Source organism: Patiria miniata, unplaced genomic scaffold, assembly GCF_015706575.1.
Source record: "Patiria miniata isolate m_02_andy unplaced genomic scaffold, ASM1570657v1 HiC_scaffold_15, whole genome shotgun sequence".
NCBI classification, from domain to species: Eukaryota; Metazoa; Echinodermata; class Asteroidea; order Valvatida; family Asterinidae; genus Patiria; species Patiria miniata.
Window position 1 is genome coordinate 1,798,704 of NW_024037053.1, and position 21,971 is coordinate 1,820,674.

Here is a 21,971-nt window from a genome sequence, read left to right on the forward strand (position 1 = left end):
GAACGCAATTTTTCTCAGAATATACAGTTGAAGTCGAGCTGAAAGTTCATCAGGTTAGTTGTTCAGCACCCTTCTTTAGATTTTGAGCACGTTTGTTGCTTCAAACGAACAGAATGCACAAATTACAAATGATGGACTGTACCTTTAACTTAATTCTTTTTTTTCATTTTAATATCGTTGCCAATATGTGTATAAGCAGAGGCAACATATCAAATAAACAAAATACTTACACGCCAAAAAAATTGCAATATAAGTATTATTCAATAATCACAGTTGCAAACAACCCTTAAATAGTGAATTTTTTTCAACATGAAAACAAAATTTAACAAAGAAAAGGGACCACAAACTAATTTTTTTATTCCTTTTTTTTTAATCCAGAAAATCAAACATAACAATCACACAAATATCATACAAACCTAAAAAAAAGAAAAGAAAAAACGTTGACTACAACGTACATGTACTAAGTTTCCCAAAATCTCTCTTAACACGTTACCTGTAACACAAGAATGTTAATCTGTAAAAAAAAAAAAAAAAAAAAAATCGGATGTAACCAGCCAATATTTAAGTAACTAGTTCAGACTCACAACTAGAACGTGGATGTAACTTGATTTGTGCTCAAAATGTTTGCTTCTAATTAAAAAAAAAAAAAAAAAAAATATTTTGAAAAAAAAATAATTTGCATTGTATTTGCAGCATTCTTACCACTATTATCTTACTCATTCTGGGCGCTCTGCTGTTAAAAGATCTGCATAAGTAGCGCCCTCTACACACTACTTTCTTCATACGCAATGTACACGTTCCTCAGTCCACTTTTCTTTATGAAAATATTTCTGATCGTTTAACCTAAATTTGCACAAGGATTTGTTATATTTTTGTAAGAATGCCTACATAACGTAATCTAGTACCACAGAGGTAGAATCTTTCTCCGGCTGTAAAAAATGGAGAAAAAAAACCAACCACCACAAAACTTTTCACACATCAAAACGATAAAGTGTGTGAGAATTCTGATACGGACAAGATTATTGAACAGTTAGCAAACAAGCATCAAATTCAAAAAAATTCTTTCCAAATGTAAAACAATAGTTGAAATAGTTAATCTGTGTTTTTTGAGTGTAAAACTAAGCCCTGCAGAGACTTAACTACGTACAAGAACAGCCTCATCTACGTACATAAACAAATCCACTGATTTAACAAAAATTGCAGTGATCTTTTCATCTGTAAAAGCAAGCGAAACAAATTTTTCCTGAAGTTTCTTAAATTGAGAAGGTATTCCTTCTTGTACAAACAAGGTCTGTTATGTATTTTTTTGGACAAAACTCCTAATGAATAAACCAAACGCAGCAAAATATCCAGATATAACGATGTACCTTTGTAGATAATGAAGCCAACAAAAGGAGCTAATGAAACGTGCACTACACATGCGATACCTACTACAAAAACGTCAAGTGTGTACAATCAACAAAAAAATACTATAATGCAAAAAAAAAGGAGAAAAGATATCACTGTTGCATATTAATACTGAATTTTCCCCAAAACCTGGCGAAACAAGTAAGGCAATTTGTGGTAAATAATCACAGTTTTTATTTTAAAATTTTTTTTTTTACATCTTGGCTTACGTAATTTGTTTATAAAAGTATAAAACGTGAAAAAAAAAATTAGAAAAACATGATCAGTTTCCAGACAGTGTTAACAAACATACACATTTTTTTTTTTTTTTTGCATCAGGACCGTATTTTTTTTTTTTGTTCGTCCGCATTCTCATTCCCACTCTAGTTGACTCTGTCCCTAGGGTTGATTCTTGGGGGTGTTGTTGACCTGTGTGTCCAGGGCTGTGGATGGGGTGTATAGGTAATCCACGAAGGACTGGATGCCATGTCGTCCGTAGTAATCGGCCTCCGCAACAGCACGCTCCATATCCTGTCCACATAAGCAAAATATTTTTTTTTTCAAATTTAGTAACGTAAAGTTTTTAAGCTCCCAGGACCAAATGCAATGCCGTCGTCAGTAAATATGTGGGGTGCTGTGGTCCAGTTGTTATGGTGTTCGACTCGTGTGCCGTGGTACATGGGTTCGAATCCTGACTGCGGGAACATGGTGCTTGTGCTCTTGAGCAAGGCACTTTACCATTATTGCTTCGTCCTTCGGATGGGACGTAAAGCCGTAGGTCCTGTGTGTTGTGTAATGCACATTAAAGAACCCAGTAACACTTATCGCTAAGAGAAGGGGTTTGCCCCGGTGTTTCTGGCAGTGGCTGCTTAATGCGCCGCAGCATCTTGTAAACCATTATAAGGTGCTACATAATGGGTCTCATATTTCTCATAAACCTTATGTACCTTTCTTTAATAATTTACATTATTTCCAGCGCCTTGAGTACCTAATTGTCGGTAGATACGTGCACTATATAAGACTTCGGTATTATTATTAAATATACTCTTGGGGAAAGTTTTCGGAACATGCCCCTTGTCTCGATCGATGCGCGTGCGCGTCTATTTTGTAACTGAAAAGAGACATTCTGGAACCGGGCCAGAGCTTATTGTGCACACACACTTGTTCCTTTTTTTTTTCAAAAAAAAAAAAGGCTCCAGTTTCTGGTATGCGCGCGCGTGGCCGTAGCCATGCGCTTCGGCAAAATTTAAAGGTTTTTTTCAATGTAAGATGATGTCTCAACACTGCCAAACTCACTGGTTTGACTGGAATCCTGCTGCTGCACAATCTTAACATGTTTTTAGATGGGGTTACGATCGAGTATAAGCTTTATGTGGCCTCTCTGGGCTCCCATATATTTTGCACTAAATTTAGTCGGGCACCATTTGCAGTCATCAGCCGACATTTGAAGGAAAAAAAAGTATTAAAAAACCCCCCAAAAACCATGTCGCCGCACCAACCCTGGGCAAGCTTCATACCAGAAACCGAAGACTTTTTTTTGGGGCCTTAAAAACTTTTGTGAGAAAAGTGTGCTCATTGGCTTACTGCCATATATGACAATGAATCACCAAAGTCTGTGTCCTTTGTGACATGTTTACGAATCTTGTGTACTTACAAAGACCCAGGAGTACTTCTCGAAGATGCGGCACGGCTCGCAGATAGCGTGTCCGACGTCGTCCACGTCGCCGCGGCAGCTGCAGACCTGACACGGCTCTACGACCGTGTGCTCCACCATCCGCTGGGTCAGCACGTCGGCGAACTTCTTCTGATCCATCTTGGTGGCGTCGAAGAGGGCGCCGCCGGACTCGTAGGCCAGCAGCGCGCACTGGTTGATGGGCTCGTTGACCAGCTTGCGCAGGGACTTGTCGCCGATCAGGCTGCCCGAGCTCAGGGCCTTGTTGGTGAAGACGGTGCGGTTGTCGACACCTACAATGGGAGATAATAATTAACTGGCATTGAAACTGGGTAACAATTTTGCATGGGGGCACTTGTGGGGGCCTGGGTTTCTGGAGGGGGCAGTCATAGGAGCTTTACGATACAAAGCTAATTTTTTGTCTACCCCCGAATTCTAAGTGGAGAGTCACAAGGGTGGGGGTGGGGAGGGTGGGGGTGGGGGGGGGGGGGGGGGGGAGGGTGGGGGTGGGGGAGGGTGGGGGTGGGGGAGGGAGGGGGGAGGGGCACAGGCCTTAAGCGAGGGGAGGCTGTGTCCCACTGGAAACAAAAAATAGAAATTTCTTACTTCAATAATTTGATGAGTAAAATAACCCATTTACAATTTGAGAACATTTCTGTTTTCTAGTAACGCAAATTTTGAAGGATATTTACGAGTTTTGTACAAGAAGCATGTATTATTATTGTAACGCAAATTATCTATTTCATGACCTAGTAAGTGGTAAGGAAAATAATTGCTCAAACTCAAAGAAATTTGTCACAATTGTAAGTCACTACCGTAGGTGTTTTAATATTGTACATCTTTAAACACAACATTTCTTCTTGCCATATTCCCCCCATAAATCTGAGCGGTTTAAACCAATCATCTTAGCCTACAGCGAGGTTCTGGTATCGGGGGGTCCAAATTGGATGACTTTTGATATGACTTGTAACTGACTCTGGTCTTGGGGCATTTAGAGCGATATTTCTTATGGCTTACCGTAGATGACCTGGTTCTTGGGGGAGGTGTTCTTGCCGCGAGTAGGTACAAGCTCCAACTCGGCGTCCATCAGCAGGTTCAACTGGATACCCTGTCTGAGCAGCACACGGGCCACGTCCTTGTAGTACTTATCCTAAACAGACCAATGTACACACAAAATATATCACTCACTGTTGCAAACTTTGTTTTTAGAAATGCGAAGATGTGTAAATGGGTGGTAGTGATTCACAATGCGGATAAGCTGCTATTGGCAATACATATTCTGCTATATCCACTGTGTATCATGGGAACACGTCCAATTTCTTAGTAAATGCTGGAAATCGGATCGATTTTGCTCTAGGTGCAATAAGCAGTTTAAAGATTTTGTGGAAGGATCCAATGTGACTTGGACCTGGCTCCTAAGGTCAGCTAAGCTAAACGCGAGGTCAAACAGGGTATTTCAGAGGTCAGTCGGGAGCATAGAGGTCAGTCATGGTCAAGGGAGAGATCATCAAGGGTCAGGGGAGAGGTTGGCTCAAGACATGGTTCAGCCAGGGTCATAGCCATAGAGGCCATATAGGTTAAGGTCACATAGATCAGCTAAGGCAAGGGAGAGGTCGGCCAGGGTCACAGAGGTTTGCCAAGGTCAAAGGAGAGGTCGGCTGAGGTCAAGGAAGAGGTCGGCTAAGGTCAAGGGAGAGGTCGGCTGAAGTCTAACCTAGAAGTCCGCAAGGGTCATTAAAGAAGTCATCCCATGTCATAGAGGTCAGCAAAGGTCAAAGAAGAGGTCACCTAAGGTCAAAGTAAAAAAAAAGGTCAGCCAAGCATAGAGGTCATGCAGCTATAAAGTCAAGACACAGGTCAGCTAAGATCAAAATGAAAAGTCAACCAAGGTCGTGAAAGGTCAACCAGCTAGGGTCATAAAGGTAAGCTGAGTCAAAGAAGAGGTCAGCTGAGTCAAAGAAGAGGTCAGGTAAGGTCAAAGAAGAGGTCAGCCAGGGTCAATGGAGTGGTCAACTCAGTTCAGAGGAAAGATCGGCCAGGGTCAAAAAAGTCAACCCACCACGTGGTAGAGACGCTGGCAGCCGGAGCAAGACAACAGGATGATGTTCTTGGCGACGCCGGCGCGGAAGGGGTAGTTGGCAGCGGCCAAGATGGCCGCAAAGGTGTCGTTGCTGCCATCCTCGGCAAACTCCAGCTCGGGCAAGCCCTGGAAGCGTAGAGGGCGCTTCTCGTTGAAGAGTTGGCCGTCGATGGTGTGGATGTGTGGCAGGTCGTGGATTCCTTCGCCTCCGAAGCCCAGGAGACCGAACCGGTTGTCAGAGAACTCTGAAAGGAAAAAGAAAATTTAAAGTGTGGAAAACAGCCAAATGTATGCCTTTTGTCCACCTTTCAGGACCACCTAAGATCATACCAGTACTAACCACACCCATGAAAATTAGTTTGTTTCGCTTGCAGTCATTTTGAAGAAACCGAGAATGTGAGTTATTTCCAATGATCAGTCAATTGACAGATTTTTGGAAATAAAGAGGTAAACTCATGTTCCTTGATCAAAAGGTTGTGCATATTTTTTTCACCGCTTTCTTGAAAAACATGTAATATCCACTGAGCTGAAACTTCAACAGGTTTGGTTTTGAACACTCTGCTTTGGATTTCGAGGGGTGGTATCATTGCAAACGAACAAAAAGGAATGAAAAGCAAATGAACCTATATATGCCTTTAACTGTCTTAGCCCAATCTGAATTTCTGTTTGTTTAACTTACGCCGGGTGTTCTTTAGCTGGGTGTCCAGAATGTCCACGATTTCGGCAATGTGTTCCAGCTTGTCCGCATTGCAGCGTTTCTCCTCAACGATCAGAATGACATCGGCTGACCTGGGGATGACGTCTGGGGAAGACAGGTTCTTAAGCTCACCCTGCGTGAACTGGCCGTCAAGGGAATCACACACCACTAAAAAAAAATTAAAAATAGAAAATGAAGTCAATATTTTTGAAGGGCATCATTTTATTAAAAATATCGGAGTAACTGGTGTAGTACTTGGCATGGTTATTAAAAAAAAAAAACAGGCTCCCAAAAATACTCTGTCCAGTGTCCACTGTTATTTTGTTTGTCAAATTTTTCTCATTCAAGTTTAAGAGAACTCCTAAAATATGACCCGAATTTCAGAAGACCAGGTCTTCAAATCATGGTTCTTATAGCCCAAACAGTCAATGACAGTTTTGGCAGGTTTGAAGTTTGCGCTATTGATTTTACATATAATGTCATCACTTTGTGCATTCTTCTTGTATGTGATACGATAAAGTGACACGGGATCTCCGTGTGGATGCCGGTTGAAACGGGATGAGTACGTCTGATTTTCCGTTTTTCACTCAAAATTTCTTCCAATTTAATAATTATATCAACCTCTCAATCTTATGATGCTCCAGACATGTCGGTTTGTAATAAGAAAATCGTTTTTTGAGTAAATTTTTCATTTAAAGTGAATTTTGAGCATTTTTGAGCATGTGCGTCTTAAAGGAAGGAGTTTTTTGGCCATTCAAAAAAAAATTACTTGATTCCCCCCCCGAGTCCTTATAATTGAGTATAAGTAATTTGATAATGGAGTACAATTTTGAATAGTCGAGTCCGTATACTTTGGTTTTCAAACACGAGTACCATGAATTCCAGTCCGAGTATTTTGACATTTGAGTACGAGTGCGAGTGCGAGTATTTTCTTAAAAAAGTACCCTGGTTGTACTCATGTACGAGTACAGACTACGAGTGGTACTCCACTGATTTGACGTCACATACCACACATGTCAGGCATGACGATGCCCACTCCCAGCCGGTTGCACTCATCCACGTAGGCCTTAATGGCGCGGCAGGCTTCCTCCCGACGCTGCTCCCCTGACAACTCGCACATCTTGCCGGCGCACATAGAATAGAACGGCGCAGGGTCCACCTGGGGAGTTCAGTGAAGAATTCAAAACGGTTGAGCTATGTGCTGCCTTGAAGTTTTTTTTTTTAGGGGGGGGGGATATTTTGTTTACTGAAACGTTACTGCATTAAGAGTAGCCTTGGATATATTTTGTTCCCCTTTTTGATAATTTTCATGAATGTGACAGCAAAGTCAGGTCGAAATCAGAATAATTTACACAAAATTTGCTTGAATTGCAACTTGCAACTATGTTCAACTTTGTAAATCTGCAGCACGAATACTTACTGTGAACCTTGTAGTAAGAATTTTTCTAACTTTTTTGCAGAATTCTCGAACACAATTCAAGAAAATCAGACCATACCCACTAGGGAGTTAGGGATAATATAATACAGTTACAGTGGGTAAAAATCTAAACATGCAAGATCTGTCTAAAAAAGTGGGCAGAGCCAAAGGGAGCATTTGGTTCATAAATATTTATGAGGTGGATGAAACAATTGTACGTACCACTCCGAGGCACTGAGTCAGGCTGGATGTGCCATCCAAGAAGTGGGCGGAGCAGAGCGCGTTGGCCTCCTCCTCCGGGTCGCTGTTGCATTCTGGGAGCGGATCGGTGGCGGAACCCGAGCAGCGCTTGCCGACCTTCCAGCTGCGGGCGAAGTCGTCGATGTGGCGCGCCATGTCCCCGTCGGCCGTGGTGAAGTCGTCCCGGGGCTCGTAGTTGTAGGTGCCGAAGAGACCGGCCGTCTTGCCGAAGTACCAGCCGCTGACGTTGACGGTGCACAGGTCGTGGGCCACGTGGCAGGTGATGGTGATGCCGTTGGTGTTGTGGATGCGGACGTTGTTGACGTCGCGGGTGATGGTGGTGCGTCCGTGCTGGACGGGGAGCTCCAAGAACTGCTTGCCCATCATCACCTGGAAATAAACAAGACCAATGAAGACAAATTAATCCTAGATTCTGTTTAACTGCTTTACAGCGGCTAGTCATTGCAAGTTTTTCATAATAATATCGGAGTCTTATATAGCGCACGTATCTACCAACTATTAGGTACTCAAGGCGCTGGAGATATGTCTTTTATTAAAGAAAGGTAAATAAAGTTCATGAGAAATATGAGACCCATTATGTAGCAACTTATAAGGGTTTACAAGGTGCTGCGGCGCATATTGCAGCCACTGCCAGAAACACCGGGGCAAACCCCTTCTCTTAGCGATAAGTGTTATGGGTTCTTTAACGTGCATTACACAACACACGGGACCTACAGCTTTACGTCCCATTCGAAGGACGAAGCAATAATGGTAAAGTGCCTTGCTCAAGAGCACAAGCACCATGTTCCCACGGTCAGGATTCGAACCCATGTACCACGGCACACGAGTCGAACACCGTAACCATTGGACCACAGCACCCCACGCATCTGGTCTAAACAATGGGCCGAATTTAGCCAATACATTGGCGCTACTTGTTATTCTATACAAAAGCGCTGCCAAGCTCACACGTGAAAGTCAGTCAGTCAGTGAGTGAGATAGGTACAAAGACGACACTAGGCAGGCCATCTACGACCAGCAGAAGAGAATTATCTTTATCTTTGATAACAAAAGTTTCAAGCTTTGCGAAACTTTCTTCACACTTGATATTAATTTTCAATGGTATACAGGGGGAAAAAAGAAAAGAAAAAGGAAGTTTGCTAATCTGAAGAAACGTTGCATTATTGGTGGATGATAATTTCTAGGAAATTCCTTTTAATCTTAGCCAAACGTCTGTTAATTTCCATGAGTTACAATGACTGATTCAGGCATGATTTCGCCTTGGAAACTGTGTTGTTTTTTTTGGAAATTCTCCAAAAATGTAGAAAGAAATAGGACATCAGCCTGGGGGTTTGGTCAGTATCAAATTAGAGCATAAATAATTATGGTGCACATGCGCAAGGTATACCGCCCCTTGAGTGGTAACAAGCATTTTGATGGACATTTTGGAAAAAAGGGTGATAACACCCAAAAAGCTGCCACCGCTGCATTGCCATCACCTATTTTCCAATTCTGGAGGTGTATACCGCTATGACGATTATTCTCCTCATTTGATACTGGTGGCCAAAATTTTGGACCAAGGCTGATGGCCTAAAAGGATTTTAGTCATGTCTGACAAATTGTACACATGAGGTCATTAAAACAAAATAATTTCAAGGTTAAAACTAGAGGTATCGCTCGTTTAATTTAGCCTTTTTCCCTTACCGTAAAGTCGCTCTGAATTTCAAAACTGGCGGTTGAGTTTAAGTACAGCACAATGCTCTTGGTTCGGGTGCCGCCGTCGCGGTTGTACTCCACGACCACCGTGAAGTTGCCGTCGATGAAGTCGTGGGCCAGGAGGTAGCTACAGCCACTGCTGAAGTCGTAGAAGGTCCGGTCAAAGGTCATGTAGTGATTGGCACCGACGATCATGGCATTGGCTGGAAAGAGATCATGAATTATTCATTGGATTGTAAACTGTGGGATTTGATTGGCTGAGTCGCAGCAAATGCGGTCAAAGGTCATGAATTGGTTGGCAACTACGATCATGGCATTGGCTGGAGAGAGATCATGATTTATATTATATTAACTATGGGATTTGATTGGCTGAGTCGCATCAAATGTGGTCAAAGGCCTATGATCATGGTTTTGGCTGGAAAGAGATCATGAATTATTCATTAGATTAACTGTGGGATTTGATAGGACGAGTTACAGCAAATGCAGTCAAGGGTCGATTGACACCAACAATCAGAGTATTGGCAGAAAGGAAATCATGAATTATGCATTGATTGTTAACTGTGGGATTTGATTGGCCGAGTCCAGCAAATAAAGTCAAAGGTAGTTAAATTTTGAATGCCTATAGAAAATACCTTGGTGGGGCGGGATCCAGTTGACGGGATTGATGTACATCTTGGCGAGATGGATCGCTTCCCAGAACTTGCGCTGCGCTTTGATCTTCTCCCCCAGGAACCACTGGGTGACGTTGCCCTCGCGGTACAGCAGCATGGGCTCGTTGAACATCAGCTCGTACATGCTGCGCGTGGTGCCGTCGGCCATGGAGATCTCGCCCAAGGTGCGCTTGGACCGCTCCCGGACCTCCGCGATCAGCTCCCGCAGACGGCGCAGCATCTCCATCTGGCGCCAAGACTCGGGGACCTCTTGCAGGCTGTGGACTTCCATCGGCAGAAAGAGGCGGAACAGGATCTCGCCGTTCTCCAGGTCGTAGCGGACCAGCTCGTAGGTCGGGGTCTTCAGGTATTCCAGGATCTCCAGTCCGTAGCCCTGCAGGGAGCTGGCGATGCGCTCCCGGATCCGGGTCAGGCCGGCTTCGGTGTCGATGGTCGGGACACTCAACTGTAAATGGGATCCAAATAAATCTACTTCACTACTTCACTCAAGCTGTGCATCTAACTGAGCCTCTTATTGAGCACTAAGCTCACCTCAGACTGACTTTCTAGCTGAGCCTCTAGGTAATCCGAGTCTCCAGATGAAACTCAAACGTAGATGCAATGGAACCTAAAATGAGCCTTTATGTGAATCTGAAACTGAGCCTGGGGTAGATCCTCAAACTGAACCTCAAGATGTAAATCAGCTAGAGACTCAGCTGAGCCTCTAGGTTAGCCTGAAACTGAGATACAAGCTGAGCCCAAAGCTGAACCTCAATCCAAGCTTCAAGCTGAGCCTCATACTTTACCTCAAATTGATCCCCAATCTGCGCCTCATCCAAGCCTCAAACTGAACCTCAAAGCCAGCCTCAAAGCCAGCCTCAAACTGAGCCTCAAACTAAGCCTCAAACTGAACCTCAAACCCAGCCTCAAACTGAGTCTCAAACCAAGCCTCAAACGGAGCCTCAAGCCAAGCCTTATACTGTAACCTCATACACAGTCCTCGCACAAAACCTCACATTCAACCACACACATCTCTTTACACCTACCTCTTCCTTCAGCAATTCAAATGTAGCGATCAACTCCTGAATGTCCTCGGATTCCTTGATCTCCTCCAACCTCATCAGAATGTCGGCCCACCACTGCTCTACGGGGTACTGTTCCTTCAGCACTTCCCACTGCTCCAAAACATCCAGGTAGAAATTGGACTGCTTGAATTCTCCGTCTATCTCGGCAAAGATGGCTTCAAGTTCGGCTGATATAAATGACACACGATAAACAATTTTTTTAAATTTTTTTTTTTAAAGTAATGTCAAAAATGATCAATGCAACTGGAATCAACTTCAGGGAGTTGTTGGTTGGGGAAAAAAGTTTCAATAAAATCATCTGGGAACCACTCGATAAGTAACCGTCGCATGAAATTTCGGCTTGCTGACTGCTTGCTGCCGAGTTAAAACTTTTTGTCTTGCACAAATTTGTGTTCAGACGAGCTTCATGCAATCGGGTGAACTAGGCAGCTAGGCAAAATCCACGCTGTAATTGGTTAACCTTTCAGCTCTCTACTTATTTGCATAAAAAATATGAATAATTCAACAAAATCAAGTTAAAAGAAGCCTCGTGGCTTTGCCGCTCGGGCGGGCTGTTTTCGTCTTCGCTCCAGTCGCACACAGATTCGCAGCTCTAAGCCACGATGGCCCTGGCGAAAGGCTACACAAACAGAGGATATTCCAATTTCTACCGGACTGTCCGCAGTGTTTTAGTGAAACAAATGGAAGTAGCGAAAGACGAAAACGGTTCAGTTAAAGAAAGGTTTCACACGTACAACTCTCGACAAAACCCAAACATCGGTTTACCTTTCGTCTCATTCCAGAGCCGTTCGATGTCCTTCCAGACCTTCAGCTGTCGCAGGCGTGTCAGTCGGGTGCTGAAGATGATCTCCCTCTCCCCTGGCACTTTGATTGCCGTCTGCACGACTTCCCCCAGAGACATGTAATCTTCTTTGCCCTTTACAACCAAGAAAAAATTGAACATTCTTTGTAACATGTTCAGACTCATCTTGGGAATGTTCAAGAATTCCCTTTTTTTTGGGGGGGGGGGAGGGGGAGGGGGAGGGGTTTTTTGGTGGTGAGGGTTTTTTTTGGGGGGGGTGGGCGGGGCCAATCATTACTTCTAAATACTCCTCCTACTTGAAGACAGTGGGCATTAGGCTGTATGGGCTCCGTGCACCGACCCAAGAGGGCGCCCTTTTACCTAGCAACGATGTCCCATGGGCGGGACATTTCGCTGGTTGACGCGCACCGTTCCTTGTGTGTGACGCACGTACACCAGGGGATTTGTACTATGTACACGCAGTGGCCGCGCTTCGCGGCAAATGAATTGCAGTCAGGCAAGATGGCGTCGGTCGGTCACCCCCAACTGTACTCTCTTTGCCGGTTGAGGGGGTACTTGTGAATGGAGCGGATAGGGTGATCTTTGGTGACGTCACTGATCTGCCTGATTCTAATCAATTTACCAGATACCGTGAGCAATAACCACATATCAAGTTTGGTTGAGATTGATGACTGAACTTTAGTACAGTGAACCTAACCAAAACGGAACACACACACAGACACACAGTCATATTCACACCGTCGATCGTGGCATCCTTTTGTCCCTCTTTTGTTTGTACTCTCTTTAGGAAGACGCCCATATGTTTTGTACACGACCCCAATCGTGGACGTATGCTGGGAATCGTGGACGATATCGTTCTCTTTTGTTCTCTGGTATTTTTCGTCCACGGTTTGAATAGATAAACACGCCCACCCTAGAACATTTGTTTCTGGTGTAAATCAAGGATTTTCTTTTGTTCCTCTTCCCTTTTCCTTTGTTTGTACTCTAACTTTTTCGCAACAGCTCTCATTGGCTTTGTACACATTTCCTAATCGAGGTCGTCCTTGATTTGGTTCCTGTCCTCGATTCACCGATGATTTTGCACGTGTGTGTCCTCGATTTACACCATAAACAAACGCAGGAATACGCGATCGCAATATCCTCATGACTAGCTTGAAAGCCAGGGGGATAAAAAAAAAACTACAGGGAAGTTGTTTGAAATGTACACCTACCCCGACCATATACTTGGGCGGATGATTGGGTTCAGGCTCCGGTTTGGGGATGAGGTAGCTGTCACCGTACGGCCTGACTGCGGGGAACAACAGGTCCAGCTGGACACGGTGCTGCTCGGCTAGGCTGTCGAACAACTCTTTCAGCTCCTCGAAGATGGGCTTGACGTGCATGTTGTAGAAGGCCTTCACGCGCTGTTCGGTGGTCTGGAACGGACAGACGACGGAGGGTTATTTTTCGTTTAGTAAATCAAACCGCCCAAATTTGTACTAAGACACAATGATTAAGTTGCATTCCCAGTGCTTAAATTGTCTAATTCCTTCCCGAAAAATAGATTTCTTGCCTCAATCGCTATGTTCCTAGCCAATTTTAAGTTTCCACTTTTTGAATGAGTAATCGAACACACATCCAGAGAGTTAGTTGTTAAAATATTTCTTTATTAAATTCAAGTTGTATACAGCTTGACAATAAGTCGTCTTTCGTAGGGTGGTTTCACATGAGTACGCGATTTCAATAAATTTGTTGAACCATGCGACCGCGGTCAGAGTGTTTTTTTAGCATGCGTTCTTTGCCAGCGCTTTTCGTCACAATGGTACAATGGATACACATGAAATTTCCACCAAATATGTGATGCGATCAAGCTAAATGAGTCGTTTGTCGACCCTGGTCAAAATTTGTTTTGATTACAGATTTGGAAAGAGCACAATCTCTGCATTACTGCTGTGAAAACCCCATGTTGATACCATCGTTAGTTGAAAAAATTATGGAATTTGGAACACCAAGAGATGTGATGAAGTGGCCTTACTTTGGCCTGAATCTCCCCCCGAAAATCCAGACAAACGACTCATTTAGCTTGATCGCATCACATATGTCCAAAATACCAGCCTATAGCATATCATTGGCACTGGTTTTGATAATTGCTACATATTTTGAAAAATATTTTCTGTAATTTGGGTCCAGATCATTCTGACTGCACCCTGTATGTTATAATGCCTGCTATCTGTGTACCACTTACCGTTAAGTAACCTTCTGCGGCTGCGGTCATGTCCATGTGCCATTCCCTGTACCTGATCCTCAGATTATCCAATCTCTGCATCAGAGTCTCTTGGTAAGGTGCCAAGTCTTGGGTCAGCTGGTTGAAGTAATTCTCCCACTTTGTCTACAGCAAATAAAAAGCTGGACTTAAGTTTGTGGACAAACACAGGGCTGTTTCGGCAACCTTTTTGTGACTTGTAAAAATGTTTAACGTGCCGCTCTACCATTTTATGACGTCACTGGTATTGTTTTGTTCATGTAAAGTATTGTTTTGTTCATGTAAAGTATAACCTAGCCAGAGGCTGACATCGTTGAAAGCAAGTTCACATCTTGTAACACTTTCAAACACTTTCAAGCGCGTAACCGTGCGACGCATGTCTTTGAAAAAAATGGACTTTGAAAAAATGGACTCCGAAAAATAGGTTTTTTTTTACTGGAATAGCTCAATGGTGTGTAAAATCGTTACCGAGTGGTGAATTTGCCCATAGTTTTGATTTTAGTGGGGCGCCACGCAGATCGCGTGTAGTTTTGAATAGGACCTTGCGGTCGATGTATTTATATGTCTTGTGGTCCAGAATGTTGGCCTGACCCCCCCCCCCCCCCAAAAAAAGGGCCACTAGTCCTACCTTAAAGTCCTCCTTCATAACTTCAAACCGCGCCTTCTTGGCCTCGTATTTGACGAGGAATGCCTCCTTCATGTCTTCCAGAGCGGTCTTGATGTCAGAGTTGCTGGCCAGGAAGTCGTTGTAGGAAGCACAGATGCGTTCCCCGAAACTCGTTCGGCTTGCTTCCATGTCCACGCGTCGTGCTTCTAACTCTCTCGTCAGCCTGTCGTAGCCGGCTATGTACTTCTCCTGTCGGTAAATTATGAAAAATAAAAAGTTGAAAAATGCACAGGTGGTCCGCGGATCGTATGTGTGATCGTATGTTTTGAGACGAAGCTGTATCACACACGAACACATTTCACATGCAAACAAGAAGAGACTATGTCTTTATTTCATTACACATTTACATGTAAGGCCCCCCAAAAAATAGTCGGTCTCTGGTCAGACCGAAGTTCCGGAATTGATGCGGCGACGCGTTTTTTTGTTTTTTTTCAAGCTTGTATTGTACAGACAAGGTGGGTACTATTTTGCTTTTTTGTGTCCTCATTATACATTGGTGTCCTCCATAATTTGCCTTGGTGCCCTTTATCATTTGCCTTGGTGCAATTTCCCCATTCCTTGGTGCTCCTTGGTACAAAAATTTGAGGAGGCGCAGCAATAGAGGGCGCTGTTGTAGCTTCCGTGTTAATTTAAAAAAAAAGAAAGGTTGACAAGCATGATTAAAATTAACACGCGCGCTGACCTGAGACCGAGTATATTTTTTTTTGGCCTAAATGAGACTATGTCTTCATTTCATAAACATATTTACATGTTAATTTGTTTTGGAATAAAAACATGGTCATTCTTGTTTGCATGTGAAATGTGTTCGTGTGTGAAACAGGTTCGTGGTCTCCCTCTCTCCACTGTTTACCAGCACAAGCTAATGCCACAAAAAGGGTAAATTTCAATTTTATGGAGCTCTTACGTTTCTAGTCATGCTTTTAAAAGTTTTCAATCAATTCAGTTTATTTTTCCACAGGCAATAAACAACATCAACGGCATGACAAAACACAAACAAAATTTAGGCTCACATAAACATTTGTTTAGATTTGGCCGCTGATTTGTACTGGGCTTGCTTTACTGGGACACACTGCATTACTAATACAGGGTGAGTAAAAAAAAATGAAACCCAAATATCGGGACCATTGTTTTAGTGAAGTTCTGCATGTAGCACTTTCAAAATCTAGGATATAAAAGCTCAATTCATAAGCTTTCTTTTAGTACAAGAATCATTCAAATCACTCATGAAACTTTTCCAGAATTTTAAACACAACTACCGTTTTAAGGTGCTGTCCAGAGATCACAAAAAAGTTAAGTGTTCATTCAGCAAAACGAAAACAAATCACATAGGGATGTGTGTGAATTGTTTTCGTTTTGCTGATACTTGAAAGAACGCACACCTTTTTTGTGATCCATGGACAGAACTTTGAAACGGTGGTGGGTTCAAAACTCCGTAACTTGAAAAGTACATGAGTGATTAGAATGATTCTTATACTAAAAGAAAGCTTATGAATTGGGCTTTCATATCCTAGATGTTGAAAGTGCTACATGCAGAGCTTCACTAAAACAATAGTCCTGAAATCAGGGTTTCATTTTTCCTCGGTAGTAATTTCAAACGCTTTTAAAAATATTTAAGAATTGTGCTACTCACGCTGATGTATTCCACCCAATTGGGATTCCACTGAATATGGGTCTGGAGGATCTTGGGTGATTCCAGTGCCAAAAGGAATCTAGCGTCCTGGGCGTACTGACCGTCAATTTCAGAATCCAACATGGCAAGCAGGGCGGTCTCGTTCAGGAAACCGGCTCGGAACCGCATAAAATCGTTGGCTTTGTCTGGGAAAATCAGTCGGAAAAAAGGAAAGCAACATGAAACTAGCATGTTTTGGAATAACAGTAGGGGAAACCAGCTCGGAACTGCAGGAAATCCTCAAGATTGTCTGGGAAAATCATTGGGAAAAGGAAGCAACATGAAACTAGCTTGTCTGGGAATCGGCATGGAACCACAGGAAATCCTCCAGATTGTCTGGGAAAATCATTAGGAAAACGGAAGCAACATGAAAATTGCTTGTCTGGGAATCAGCACGGAACCACAAGAAATCCTCAGGATTGTCGGGGAAAATCACAAGGAAAAGGAAGCAACATGAAACTAGCTTGTCTGGGAATCGGCACGGAACCACAAGAAATCCTCAAGATTGTCTGGGAAAATCATTAGGAAAACGGAAGCAACATGAAACTAGTTTGTCTGGGAATCAGCACGGAACCACAAGAAATCTGGGAAAATCATTAGGAAAACAGAAGCAACATGAAACTAGCTTGTCTGGGAATCAGCATGGAACCACAAGAAATCCTCAAGATTGTCTAGGAAAATCATTAGGAAAACAGAAGCAACATGAAACTAGTTTGTCTGGGAATCAGCACGGAATTGCAGGAAATCCTCAAGATTGTCTGGGAAAATCATTAGGAAAACGGAAGCAACATGAAACTAGCTTCTCTGGGAATCAGTAAAGTTTCCCTTTTTGTGACAATGAAACTACTTCTAATATCTCCTAACATCTCTTTCGATGTTTTGTTCTCGAAAACTTACCGGGGTTGTGATTGACCATATAGGAGATCTCCTTCAACTGGCTGTTGAACTCAAACATGGACCTGACGATGCGGTTGTCCCTGTACGTGTTGGTCATGGTCACGCGGTAAATCTTGTAGTCGGAGTACGAGCGGTCCTCAAACTGTCCAGTGAAAACCATCTCATTCCAAGGTGAGTCCGACTGCAAGGATATTATTAAAAAGAAGGATATTATTATAAAGAACAATATATTAGAACAGATATTATTAAAAACACCTCCAGAGTTGGAAAGTATGTGATAGCATTGCAATGGTGGCAGCTTTTTGGGTGTTATCACCGTTTTTTCCTTCAAAATGTCCATCAAAATGCTTGTTACAACTGTGTATTTCTCTCTTCCAAACTACCCCTTCACGAAATGTTTGAACCCAACTCTGCAGCGCGCTCACTTTGGAACAAAACACGCTACGTGCAAAGCGCACGCCAGCATACATTTGCACACAAATACAGCGCCGCGGATATAGTACTTTGGTTGCTACGGGTATAGTACTTTTGGCCGTGCACAGGAAGATAGCAAAAATAGAAAGTATCATGTGACTCGCTCTCGGCCAATCAAGACACAGAATCTGTGGGTGAGGTGCTATAAAATCATTTATGCCCTGATTTAATACTGACCAAACCCCCAGGCTGATGGCCTAAAATGCAATAATTGGCACTGGACTAATTACTAACGCAATTTGTGCCTGTCACTTACCCTGACGGTGTATTTCTCTTGTTCCTTGTCCCACTTGACTTCAAAGTTGAAGGGTCTTGGTTCGCCATCGACGAGAATCTCTCCCTCGATACCGGCCGAAACTGCCTTCTTGTCGTTCATGACAGAGCTGTGAGGACAAGGGGAAAGTTAAAAGAAAAAATTAAAATGGATTCAAAATTTTAAAAAAAGGGAGAAAACTTTACCACTAAGAAATACAATGCAATGTCACTATTCTCTTACCGAACACCGTTGTACCAAACATTTGGCTATACCGAACATTGTCGTTGACTCTTGATTTTTATGTACAAAACGTACTGAACATTTTTGTTGAGAAAATGTCAAACAGAGGAGCGACAAGTGGGTTTTATTTTCCCAAGGCAAAGAACGGGAAAACCACCCATTGCTGTAGGTAGTAAGATGAAAAACTGTGTAATTACATAATACAATAGTCGGCACATGTTCAAAGTCGTCTTTCAATAACTATTAGTACCAGGGCGTGCAGGGTGAAATTCTGTAGGGCGCTATTTATTGAAAAGTGAGTATCGGAGCACCGGCAGCTTAAAATCGTTATACCAAACGATCACTATTACGCACAAATTTCTGTGGATCCCGTGATGTTTGTTATAGCGGCGTTCCACTGTAATTATAATGTGTTGCATTTGTTATTCCTGTTAAGGCCATGAGACTTGTTCTCTGCTGCAGCCTGAGATCAACGCAATCTGGTCTCTACCCTCACAAGCAACAAGCACCCATACCTAATCCAGGCTGGAGAGAGACAATTATAAAAAAGTGTCTTGCTTAAGAACACAAGCCTGCTCAGGCACTATACTCGATTATTTTGGACTGTGAATGACAACAGGAGGATTTTATTCGGCCTCAAAATATAGTCTTAGACCCTCTAGTGGTCATTCACAGTTCCTTGAGCGTGAGGTGCATATATGTGCGCTAGTGACCTCACAGCCAGTCAATATGTGTATACTATAACCCCACCACAGCCTAATGCCAGTCGCTATACTCACAGTGCCAATATAGTCTTAGACCCTATAGTGGTCATTCACAGTTCCTTGAGCGTGAGGTGCATATATGTGCGCTAGTGACCTCACAGCCAGTCAATATGTGTATACTATAACCCCACCTGAGCTTAATGCCAGTCGCTATACTCACAGTGCCGTGCTCATGTCCAACCCACTGACTAAGTGTCGCATGGCCGTGTTGATGTCCCATCCCATGCTGTCCGCGCTGGTATGGTTAACGACCTCAATCATGGCGGTGACCAGTCTATTCTCCTCTTCGCTGTACTTAATCGTCAGGTCCGAGCCGAAGATTCTGTTCTCGTTCATCAACTCAGCATCCAACGTGATTTGGATGTCCTGAAATTTTGTTTAAAGGGAATGTACAACATTTGCAAACCTCAAACTACCAAATTATTATGAAATACCTTACTGGACTGTTAGTGAATGACAGTCTAAAACATCCTGTATAAGAATGGCTCCTGGTGTACTGTCACTTAAAAATAAGTGGTATTTTATTTTAATTCCAATGCTGGTCGGCTGACCAGCTTTGGAAAAAGAAAATGGCTTTTTTCTAAATACTGCCCCCAATTTACCACTTTAAGTCTGCATTTAGTTTGCAATCGATTACATACCAATAGTCATGCAGGTACAAGCCAGCTAGATTGGTTCCCTGACCTTACAATTCCCTGATGTATATATATTGCTCGTTTTCATTTTAAGTTGGATCAGGGAACATGTCGATAAATGTGAACTTTAAACATGACTTGTGAATGGAATGTCTGATTGAAGTGCAACAAACAGTTTTGTGAGGATTATTTTATTCTCTTTCCTAAAACTCTTTTTGACCTCTGCCTAGTTCTGTCTCATTTTGCCAGAACGCCTCACAAATCTCCTTTTCAAAATTTGATAACCACTCACTGGATGTGCTGGTCTGGTGAAGGCCAGGATTGCGCGGCGTTTCTTGTCGTTCCCGTCGACGCGTGCGTAGGAACCCGACAGCATCATGAGTTTCACATCCTCCTCGTTGACTTGAATCTGGTGGAGTGAAAAGAGCAACAGAATGTTCGTACAAACAGAGAACAGAATTCTTGCCAAGTTCAATTCATTTGTGAATCAAGACTCAGATTCCGTGTTTGTCTTTGCCAAAAGTAGTAATGTGCATAACTGACCCCCACTGTATAACATGTGGCCCCACCCCAAAAATGGGTCAAAATTTCAGGAATTTGTTTATTCTTCGTGATGTGGCACTCGAGTGAGCCGAGCTTAAGTTTTGTTTATTCATAGTGTTACCATTACAAAACTTTTAAGAAAAGTGCTTCAGAAGTATCCACGCACAATTTGAGGTATGGCGTGCTATTGGTGAAATGGCTTGCAGTTCGATAACTGGGACCAGATAAACAAAAAAACGGACATCATTTTCTTCTTTTTGCACAAATCTTGCTTTTTACATCACATAAAAGAGTAAGGTTCAAGGAGCAACCTGTACACACAATACCTTTGATTGTAATCACTCCATGGCAGTGAAATTGGAAAAAAAGTGAGTTTTCAACTTGTGGTCCATTTTTCATGCTCTAGTGATTTCCTGCATAACTGAGCAAGCAATTTGGTTCTGGGGAGAGCCAAGTCCACATCTGGTAAGGACAGGGTTAACTTACTTCAAATGAGCCTCTAGCGGTCGCATCGGTGTTGTTCCGGAGTATCACGTTGATCTCGTTGGGGAGAGACGGCACGTTCATGGGGTGAGCCACCTGGACCTCCAGCAAGTCGCTCTGGGCGGTCACCGTGAGGGCCACGGCCTCCGCGTCGGTCATCTGGCCCCAGCGGAATTCACCCTTGCGCATCACACTGACGTCCCGCCGGTCCTCCTGGTCGAGGCGGAGCCCCAGGTTGAGGAGGGTTGGATAGTCAGCCAGCTGGGGGAAGCTCATCTGGAAACGGGTGGTCTTCTTGGTGTGCGTGTCTGACGGGGAGGTGTCCTCACACCGGTACACCATGTTCATCTGCGTCAAGAAAAAAAACAAGCCTGATTGGATATATCTCGGTAGCTGCGGCCAATTAAGTCGTGTTCATGCACGAGTCACATGATTATGCCCATGGGCGTCGCGAGGGGGGGGGGGGGCAAGGGGGGCACTTGCCCCTCCCCCCCCCCCTGGAAAAGCAAAAAAAAAAAAAAAAAAACAGAAAAAGAGGCGCGAAGACAAAGTGGTGTAAATTTAATGAATTGGGGTGGGGGCAAAATGTCCCTGCCCCCCTCTAAAACTGATAAATCGAGAATGTGTTGAGAAATACAAGCATTTTTTGGCAAAATTTTTTTTTGCTCCCCTCTAGAAAAAATCCTGGCGACGCCCATGATTTTGCCATGTGGGGTGCTGTGGTCCAGCGGTTACGGTGTTCAACTCGTGTGGCGTGGAACATGGGTTCGAATCCTGACAGGGAACATGGTGCTTGTGCTCTTGGGCAAGGCACTTTACTACGATTGCCTCTCTCCACCCAGGTGTAGTAAATGGGTACCCGGTAGGAAGAAATGCCTTCAATGCTTGAGCGCCGTAATGGCAGCCGTGCTAAAGCCAGGGTAATAATAGAGCGCCAGGAGCATCACTTTGTGACGGACATGAGCGCTATACAAGAAGCCAATATTATTATTATTATCATTATTTTCTGGAAGGAGTAGAGTTTTGAGTTAAAAAACCCAGTGACCCTATTATGACCTTTGACCCAAGTTTGGTCGTGTGACATGTTGGGCTGGGCTACTGATACTTTCAAAATTATGTAGGAGCAATAGACGATGGCAACGATTGTTACTAACTAACGGAGAGACATGATGATTTGTTGGGCCGATACCTGCAGCTACAAAAGATTGGGGCACTGAAAAGGGCAAACAAAGACCTTAAATAACCTTTTCAAGTCAAACACAGAAATGTGATTTTCAGCTCAGTTATTCAGGCATGCAACTGGGAATTTAGGGGGAAAATGAGGCAAGTCCAAACCACAAAAGATTTTGTACAGTGTTT

General features: G+C 43.4%; 1 protein-coding gene across 2 annotated transcripts in view; it reads right to left on the reverse strand.

Annotated features, from left to right (window-relative positions):
- Window positions 1-535: 535 nt before the first annotated feature.
- Window positions 536-21,971, reverse strand: part of LOC119722369 — a 56,964-nt gene continuing 35,528 nt past the window's right edge. The window contains exons 25-44 of one of the 2 annotated variants that reach the window (XM_038192445.1): window positions 20,616-20,960; window positions 19,879-19,995; window positions 19,112-19,317; window positions 17,948-18,074; window positions 17,218-17,398; window positions 16,282-16,466; window positions 14,613-14,840; window positions 13,967-14,110; window positions 12,954-13,157; window positions 11,706-11,856; window positions 10,902-11,107; window positions 9,838-10,321; window positions 9,194-9,408; window positions 7,475-7,882; window positions 6,844-6,994; window positions 5,818-6,003; window positions 5,118-5,383; window positions 4,076-4,208; window positions 3,041-3,351; window positions 536-1,917 (exon numbers count right to left, since the gene is read on the reverse strand). In XM_038192445.1, the coding sequence (XP_038048373.1) occupies window positions 1,786-1,917; window positions 3,041-3,351; window positions 4,076-4,208; window positions 5,118-5,383; window positions 5,818-6,003; window positions 6,844-6,994; window positions 7,475-7,882; window positions 9,194-9,408; window positions 9,838-10,321; window positions 10,902-11,107; window positions 11,706-11,856; window positions 12,954-13,157; window positions 13,967-14,110; window positions 14,613-14,840; window positions 16,282-16,466; window positions 17,218-17,398; window positions 17,948-18,074; window positions 19,112-19,317; window positions 19,879-19,995; window positions 20,616-20,960 (4,380 nt within the window). In that variant the 3' untranslated portion in view covers window positions 536-1,785. The other variant, XM_038192446.1, reaches the window with a different exon arrangement.